This window comes from Protomyctophum bolini (genome assembly GCF_963924005.1).
Source record: "Protomyctophum bolini genome assembly, chromosome: 3".
In the NCBI taxonomy this organism is placed as follows: Eukaryota; Metazoa; Chordata; class Actinopteri; order Myctophiformes; family Myctophidae; genus Protomyctophum; species Protomyctophum bolini.
In genome coordinates, this window is record NC_137864.1 from 44,021,613 (window position 1) to 44,031,168 (window position 9,556).

General features: G+C 44.7%; 2 protein-coding genes across 2 annotated transcripts in view; one reads left to right on the top strand and one right to left on the bottom strand.

Annotated features, from left to right (window-relative positions):
* The window catches only part of LOC308309865 (uncharacterized protein), a 117,725-nt gene extending 114,676 nt beyond the window's left edge, over nt 1–3,049 (top strand). Inside the window, exon 18 of the mRNA XM_080755808.1 lies at nt 207–3,049. Coding sequence (XP_080611934.1) covers nt 207–423 — 217 coding nt within the window. The 3' untranslated portion in view covers nt 424–3,049. The remainder of the gene's footprint in view (nt 1–206) is intronic.
* Nucleotides 3,050–4,353: 1,304 nt separating this feature from the next.
* LOC308312459 (fibrinogen-like protein 1) lies at nt 4,354–9,013 on the bottom strand (the record flags this gene model as incomplete). The annotated part of the gene is made up of 7 exons (XM_080759066.1): nt 8,931–9,013; nt 7,979–8,153; nt 7,125–7,284; nt 6,422–6,519; nt 5,992–6,080; nt 5,270–5,472; nt 4,354–4,567 (listed from the first exon to the last, which is right to left on the bottom strand). Exons 1-7 carry the CDS (start codon nt 8,985–8,987, stop codon nt 4,354–4,356), a joined length of 996 nt encoding a protein of 331 aa, XP_080615192.1. The 5' UTR covers nt 8,988–9,013.
* Nucleotides 9,014–9,556: the final 543 nt, after the last annotated feature.

Consider the following 9,556-nt stretch of genomic DNA (forward strand, 5'->3'; position numbering starts at 1 on the left):
AACCGTGGTCTAAAGAAGGCCATGTCCCTGGTGGTGTCCCTCCCTGTGTGGCCCTTAAGAAGGCTTGTCTCTAATGTCCCTGGCGGTGTCCCTCCCTGTGTGGCCCTTAAGAAGGCTTGTCTCTAATGTCCCTGGCGGTGTCCGTCCCTGTGTGTCCCCTGTCTCTAATGTCCCTGGCGGTGTGTCTCCCTGTGTGTCCCCAACAGGCAGCTGTCCAGTGAGCAGGCCATGCTGCAGCAGACCCTGCAGAAGGAGTCCAAGGTGAACAAGCGTCTCTCCATGGAGAACGAGGAGCTGATGTGGAAGCTCCACAACGGGGACCTGCTGGCCAGCCCGCAGCGCCGCCTCTCGCCCACCTCGCCCTTCCAATCGCCACGGCACTCCGCCTCCTTCCCCACCGCTGCCTCCCTGTCGCCCAGATAACCCTCCAACGCCCCATAAGCCCCGCGCAGGTTGCACGCGCCTGCATAACGCGACGGTGGGCGCTCGCAACACGTGTGACTGCTTTCGAGTTTATTCCCTCCCCACAATCCCCTCCCCAAGTCTCCCTTCCAAGTCACTATCCCAAGTCCCCCACCCCAAGTTCAATCCCCAAGTCTCCCTTCCAAGTCACTATCCCAAGTCCCCCACCCCAAGTTCAATCCCCAAGTCTCCCTTCCAAGTCCCCTCCCAAAGTCTCCCTTCCAAGTCCCCTCCCAAAGTCTCCCTTCCAAGTCCCCTCCAAAGTCCCCTCCACAGAGTCCTTGCCGAATCCCCTTCACAAGCCCCTCCCCAAGTCCCCTCAGTTTCTCCCTGATTGTCCTCAACTCAACTTCACCTCCAGCCTCTCAAGGATCAAAGCTATTCCAAATAAGACGGAGACTGACTGAGTCTCTCTCCCGGACTTCCAAACGGAAAGATGGATGAACTTGTACATATTTTTTTTTTTTGGAATAAAATAAACGTGTTAGAAGAAAAAAACACACACAAAAAAAACAAACGAACATGCAAAGACATTTTTTTTGTTTTTGAAAAACGGAAAAAGACGTTGGCGGTGCGTGGCACCGATGCACTTAGGGAGCATGAGAAAGGTGGCCATGCTCTCAGTTCTCTACCAGTTCTCAATCTCTCTTACCAAATGCCTGCCCTCTCCCTCAGTACTCTCTGCCTTCTTGACCACTTAGACCCAATATCCAGGGCTCCATACCGGTGGTTCCCAAACACTGGGCCGGGACCCCATTTTGGGGTCGCTGACACATTTTTCTGGGTCCCTTATTTTTGGTTTCCTACATTTAGTTTTTAATTATTATTATTAAAAAAAAATGCAACAATTGTCAAAAACAAAGAATCAAAAAAAAAAAAAGTCAATGATTTATTTCAGTAATTTCATACAGAAATCAAAGAAAAATCTACGGAATTCCATGAATTAGAAATCAAATGTTTGAGAAATTAGGGACATTTTTCATTGGGGTCCCGGGCAAACATCTAATCTCTCTTTTGGGTTACAGGTTGGGAACCACTGCTCTATACTAGTCTGTTTTCTGTTATTGTGGGGAAAGCTTTCAAAATAACTGATAGCCAAGCAACGCGCAAGCAATGTGACGCAGCGTTGTGAGCTTGTCAATCTGCTATTTTCAGAGGAAGCTTTTCCCACAGTACGTACGCTGGGGTTTAAGTGGTTAAAGCCTGATTGTGTGTGTGTGGTACTACTGTGTCGTGTGGTCGAAAGTAGCCGATCTACAAGCTCACATGTGTCACGGGACTCACGGATGTGATGCGTTGTGTGAGCTTGTAGATGTTGTCGCAGTTGGATGGAAACCTTGTATGTCCAAAACTGTTAAAAAAGGAAGAAAAAAAAACGTAGTTACTATTAATTTAGCCACAGGCTCTTAATAGATTTCACTGGTTAAATATTTATAAAACCCACAGACAGATTTAACCACTTTCACATGCATTCTCTTTTCTTATTGCAGATCTATAAGGCTCACAAGGCGTCGCATTGCTATCCGTTGTGAGCTTATATTGTTGTGAGATATACAAGGTTTCTACCCGACAACAACGATAGTCTATTTTTGGCACGCAACACTGTCGTACGACGCAGCGCAAGTTAGGCATTACCGCGGAGAAGGAAGGCAAACAGGCATACCTCAGGGTCTGTACATAGTAACTCGCTCGTTTTGACTATCCCTCTGTGGTTGTTTTCTTTTGTTTTTCATTGTATAGTTTCTATCTTGGTTCGTCGTGTTCGTTAATGGCCCTCCCCCCTCGTTCCAAAGAGGCGCATGGGAAACAGCCTTGGAGAGTCGTGGAGACATGATGTGGCGTTCAGCCGAAGAAAGCAACTAAAGTGAGCTTGTTTGGGTTTAGCGAATCGTAAAATGATGGGTACCTCTGGGTGGATTCTAGTGGATTGGGTCTCTTTTTTTTTTTACTCCATTTCTTTCAAGAGAATGGTATTTTTCGTCTCAGTCGAACATCCGTTATGGACCTCGGGAGGAAAAGTCGATGAGCTGCATGTCCTTACATGGGCGAAAAGGAATGAATATTCAGAGTGTGTTATTCTGAATAATAATATTAACCGTCATGGATCCATGAACTATCGATGCTATACAATGTTCTCCCTCAAGTCCCCGACCTCTACCTTAATCAAGAATGTGGAATGTAATCACCCTTGGATGTTAAATCTCTGAGCAGGCCGCTTCACAGACACAGAGGGAAAAGGACTTTGTACTGGGCCCAGTGCCTCCAATGCTGTTTGATACTAATGGGATTGTATAGAAAACCAGAAGATTGTTTGCCTGAAATCTGATTTGATACTGATCTTGAAATGTATAGTTATAGACCTTTCAGTCAGGATTTTGCTGCATAATGCCCATGTATTCCCTAATTTAAATCCCATCCCAAGATTAACATGTAATTCCAGCATATTTGATACGACGGCACAAAGCTTAAAAGACCCCTCTGTGTCTGAGATAAACCAGCTTCTTCTTACTGAATCCAAAAAATAATCTATCACTTTCTTCTTGGCGGTCTGTCGTTTGTCCTGAATAAACCTCAGATGTGCCCAGAATGCCTCGTCTTTGTCTTTCTTTCAAATAAAACGATATGAATTCACACATCTTAACCGTACTGTTTTATTTTGAACATTTGCACAACTCAATTTGCCTTGGTCCCTCCTCAAGACTTAGCTATTGAAAAATAGCAGATCTACAAGCTCATAGCGCGCCACTCGGTGGTCTGCTATTTTTGAAAAATCTTTGAATATATATTCTTTCAGAGCGAACGTTTTTTTTTAATTTCGACGTCAGGCCTAAATGGGTTAAGATTAAAATGAATGTTCAGTAAGCATTGGGCAACAATGCAGAAATAGACCTGATGCCGAGTCTAAAAATGCCTTCTGACCTAAGTTGTTTATTTATTTATTTATTTATGACAACAGAAAGTATGCATGGACATTTATGTATGAGCACAAAAACGAGGATAGACAAAGAAAATAAAAATAAAACATAGCCTTATCGTATGTATACTAAGACAGTTGTTACGAACAATGAAAAGGGCATTGCCTGACCTTGGATCACATCAAGGGCCTGCAAAACATGACTGAGGAACACGTGCCACTTCAAATCATATTTATCCAACTGATTATTCATCTTAAAAGATAACTTCTCCAAAGCAGCCACAATACCAAGCTGAGTGAACCATACATGTGCTGGAGGCAAGTCCTCAGACTTCCACTCTTTAACAATGATCTTCCTGCCCACCTTTAATTAATGCTGTATGAATCCAGTCAGCTAGAGGTGTGGGGAGATGTTTTAATGGATCACCTTCAGGTGTAAAAGGAATATCCTGGTTTGTGATTTGCATTATATTCTCATGAAGTGTACCGGGGTGACCTAAGTTGTTTCTGAAAAAGATGTAGAAACAACTATGCCTGATTAGTGATTACTGTCATTATGATAATCTAGCACTTTATATATCGCGCACATCATACCTGTAACTTTCTCTCTTAAAAAGAAAACGAAAAAAACTCCCTGCAGTGCCCTGCTCAATTTTTCCGCAACACTCCGCAGTTTGCTAATGTTTCTCATCCTCCGCAACACTCCGTAATTTGCTAATGTTTCTCATCCTCTGCAACACTCAATTTTTCCGGTAAATACAACACATTGAGCAGGGCACTGCAGGGAGTTGAACCCCGTTCCGGTAAACCATAGTATGCCGTACGATATGGCCTATAGCCCATGGTCCAAAATGATGAGAAATGAGGATAACTTTTTTTTTCAAAATTTCAAAAAACATGGGCTATAACCCATCGTTTTTGTCATTTCGTCATTTTTTTCAAATCCTCAAAAATGATGAAAAACGGTACATCAACAACTACCCCAAAAGGGGTACTGCAGAGTGCAGGGGCTGTTCTCGTAACTGCGCTAGAACCGGGGGACGATGCTCCACGTCCGCAGCTCGTACCATCATGACCACGGACTTGACGGAGTACCACCAGCCGTGCCATGTGTACCAAACCACCCCGTCCTCCGTCATGGCCTGGTACGGTCCCTTGTAGTAGTGTCCGTTCAGGTTCCCAGACTCGCACCTGGAGAGAACAGAGGGGTGGAGAAAGATGAACTTAAATGTGCTCCTCTGAGCTTATTGTGGGCCAGCAAAGTTGAAAGAAATCACAGTTTGCACATGCAGTTTAATGCCGGTCAGTCCCAACGGTGCCGGACATTAGCTTGTCACAGACAGACGGACGGATGGGCGCAAAGGGGGTGAAAACGTAGTTACTGTAATATGGATGGAGTACTGTAGTTGCTGTTACCTGGACATTTTTGTGGGCATAAAAAGGGACACAGACAGACGGATACATACTGTAGAAAAGGGACACGCACAGAAAGGAGGATACAACGGTAACCGAAGTGGTATTGGTTCCTAATGGGCAAGTCCTTCCATAAATGTGTCGACTCTCTGCGTGCAGCGTGCAGAAAACTCGAGAACCAGCTGCCTGATTGTGTGTGCGTATCACTGACCCACGGTTGTGATGTCTCTAGTGGGAGGTTAGTCGGATCAGCGATTGTCCAAAAAATATAGATAGTATAGATAAATCCGCAAATCCCCATTATAGCCCTATGGAGTACCCGACATCATAGTACAGACTTCATACAGTAGACTGGCCTCGACGGACGCCTCACACAGAAGAATTTATGGGCATAAAAATAGCTGCATGTCCTTAAAAATAATATCTGCACAAAAGGGACACAGACTACTAGACACTGTAGGACACAGATAAAATGAATACCTGCTGAACCACCAGCCCGACTTGTCATGTCTGATGCAATTCGTGGCGCCTTCATCGTTGGGGTGGTCGTAGGTACTGAACTTGATCCCGTGTGATTCTGATCCTGGACCGGTCCATCTCTGTTGAGAAGCAGCGGGGGAGCTGCTGGCGATGGCATCGCCAGCGTTGCCGGAGTACTGCCCCAAATGCAGCCGGTACTGGTCCTTAATTAAGAGAGATCACGACATTGACGTTATTATTATATTCAGGATTAGGAATCTATTTATTACAAAATACAATAATAGAGCTGTGGAGAGGAACAAGATGGAGGCCTATGCGACAGAAAGAAGGAGATGAGGTACACAGGAAGAGAGAGATGGAGGCAAGAGGCGAGGGGAGTTTAGAGAGTGATGAACGATGAACATAAATTATGATTTTCACATGAGCAGTTATTTTTGTCGAGCATGCACTTAGGCAGCCTACAGAGGGCGGAAGCGAGACATGATAGTTGAGGATAAGGTGGTAGCATACAGTAGGTCAAATGTCCTTGATTCCATGCATTTCAAGCTGCACCCAAGTTTTCACGCTAAAGGAGAGTAGTCTAAATACAGACTCCTCTTGTTATGAGAAAATAGAGGTGGGAAGCGTTCAAAAAACAGAAACAGACATGAGAGCAGCAGCAGATAAAGGGATGATTACAGTACAGGAAAAAGCTGTCGCTGCCACCCTGCCGCACGTCATACCTCATCGCTGTCCACTTTGAAGTTCTTGTACTGTGCGTAGCGCTTCTTGTCCTCAAAGTCCTCCATGTCGATCCTCAGCTCATGTGCGCCTAGAAAACACTGGCTTAAACCCACTGAACCACTCAACAACCTAACAACTTAACCACAACCTTTCAAATTTAGCTTGTAGATCAGATATTTTAAGAAATAGTTGTCAAATTACTTTGGACACAACCTATATATACATGACCAAAATTGGGATGCCATGATTAAAGTGTTTAAAGAGGCCACTGAAATACACCTTCTCCATTTGAGGCAATGCAATTCTTGCACAAGATAGAAAATATCCTCCTTACTAAACAGAACAGACTGTCAGCACCTCACCCACACCTCACACACACACACACACACACACACACACACACACACACACACACACACACACACACACCGTCTCGGGTAAGTTGGTGAAGGGCATCATTGCCTAGCCAGAATTCTCCATCAGGGGAGTGCAGGTCTCCAAACCCATGCTTATATTCCACCCATGCCCTGTTAGGACACACACACACACACACACACACACACACACACACACACACACACACACACACACACACACACACACACACACACACACACACACACACACACACACACACACACACACACACACACACACACACACACACACACACACACACACACACACACACACACACACACACACACAATAGAAGCAGTGGTTTAGTTACAAGTACAATTTTGGCATTCTAAATGTACCTGTGTAAAAGTACAAAAGTATTGGTATCAAAATGTAGTTAAAGTACCAAAAGTAGAAAGTACTCAATATGCAGAATTATGATTCTACGTTTTCAAAATGTATAAAGATCATTTTTGAACATTTTCAACATTTTCAAATGGCCGAAATGTATATATAGAGCTGAAGTGGTCAATGTATGTTTTGTAATTGTAGCCTAATCAAAGTTTTCAAATAAATGTAGTGGAGTACTGGAAATTGTAAATACTTGAGTACTCAAGTGCAAATACTTCAAAATTGTACTTAAGTAGGCTACAGTACTTAAGTGTTACACTTTGCACCACTGGGTTTAGTGAATGCATGGTGTGTGGCGTCATCAGGCCGGCGGGTCACCCACCTGTCGAAGTTCTCGCTGCCATCCGCCCTCCTCTGGAAGACGGTCCATCCTCCTCCGTTGCTCATGTCACAGTAGACGCTGAGCGCCGTGGGAGAGCCATCTGGTCGCACCATGTACAGACCATTGGCCACGTTGCCGTCCGCAAACACATCCGAGCAGTCTGCACGCACGCATGTACGCACACAGACACACCCACACACGCACACACGCACACACACACACACACACACACACACACACACACACACACACACACACACACACACACACACACACACACACACACACACACACACACACACACACACACACACACACACACACACACACACACACACACACACCCACACACTGATGAAGACAAGGCTAGGCAGACAGGAGGGCAGGTGGGTCAGTAGGATGGCAAAGATTTGATGGATAGTTAGTTAGGTAAGGTAAGGTAAGTACTGTATGTAAGAGGCAAGGAAGGGAAGTATGCAGTCACTTATGCGGAAACCATATGCAAGGCTCCAACCTGCTCGTCAAGAACAGTTAGGGAGAGAAGAGGTAGAGAAGGTCGTCCAATGATCCGTGGCGTTGGACGGTTCAAATCCCGGCTCCTCCTGTCTACATGTCGAAGTGTCCTTATAGGCAAGACACTGAACCCCACATTGCCTCACTGGAGCCGTAGGTGGTTGCCACCATTGATGGTAACCACCACAACCACCACAACCACCCACCATGTGGGAAGTGAGGACACTGGCGTTGACCGTTCACCTTCACCTTCACCTCCCAATGTACCGGTATGAATGAATGGACCATTGTAAGCGCACGTAAGTACGCAAGTAGAGGCAATCCATCATTCATTATTATACCTTTATGGAAGGTGCCTTGGCCAAGGTGCATGTTGGGTATTTGCTGCAGCGTGTTGGCCTGGCTGAGATGCAGCTCCTGGATGTACTGGTGCTGCTGTTCGATCCCCCAAACCAACCGCTGGATCTCTGCCTCCAGATGAGCCACTATCTGCTCACATGGCAACGCGTACGGGACCTGACAGACAGACGGGGAGAGAGAGAGAGAGGAGGGAGGGAGAGACAAGAGACATGTGATGTGTACAACCCATATTTAAAACTTTCTCTATTTTATTGCAATGAGGCACCTGAATAGCGAACCCAAATATAATGTCACCTTTACAGGAATAAATGTACCCGTTTTAAATCTTGAAGCCGAATGTTTGTGTTCTGTGTGAATCCAATAGGCAACCTCCTAATGACAAAAGCAAGCATTTTGGTAGTAGCCTATAGTTAGTTAACCTACCTACATGTTACATAAACAGGCCTTGTCTTTACTTTTTTTTTTACACAGAGCAGACGTTTCGGTCCTCAGACAATCATCAACACTTTCATGCATGGCCTCTCGCACCTGTTTACAGAATCCAGCCTAGGTAAGCCTTGAGTTTACAACTTCCCTACCTCCTTCACATAAACAGGCATACTTTTGTGTGATAATTAAAATCCATCACATAACTTTCGATTCGATCCAAATAGTCAACCTATCTAGTGTCTCTATCTCAGTGGATATGAAAATGGGGTCCACGGACCCTCTGGGTTCCTTGAGGGGGTTCCAAATGGACCCTTACAGGTCTGCACGACTGCACCTCTCTGACAAATGGAATGGTTTGTTTGTATATACTCTCTCAGTATGTATGGGTGTCCTAAAAAATATATATATGATTGAGAATCAGCCATATCCTATCAAATAAAAACACATTCCATATATAAAACGTATTATGACATGAAATGGGGAGATGCATGCATGCTTTCTTACCGCCAGACAGACAGCCAGGTGAAGGACAACGACCGCTGATGTCCTCAACAATGCCATGGTGAGGAGGAGTCTCCAGCTGAAGACAGAATGAACCACTGGCACACTGCGCACTCTGTCTCACCTTATCTTCCTCTGCATGGCCTGCCCATTCAAGCCTCCACACTCACTCTGTCTCACCTTATCTTCCTCTGCATGGCCTGCCCATTCAAGCCTCCATGCACACAGTGAAACCCTCTCAGTGTTCATCCCTCCATTCTTAACTCTTGAGTGTACAAAATGTACTTGGTTACATTTACACTAAGGAGTTTACAGTGTAACATCAAGGTTTTAACTGTGTACAGTTACAGTATGAATACATTATAATGGAATTTCTATCTGGAATACAGTGGTGTAAATTGTAAAGCAACTGGTACATCTACTCAAGCATTTTGAGTTATTATTTTATTATTAGCCTACTATTGTTTGGTTTTTTTTAGTAATTCCAGTTTTCTGTACTTTTACTTCTACTCCACTAAATATCCTATAGCGGCAATTGTACACACTATTACCAGCAGTGTTGGGGAAGTTACTTTGAAAGCGTAGCTTGTAAAGCTACAAGTAGCTCACCATGGCAGTAGCTTGATCAA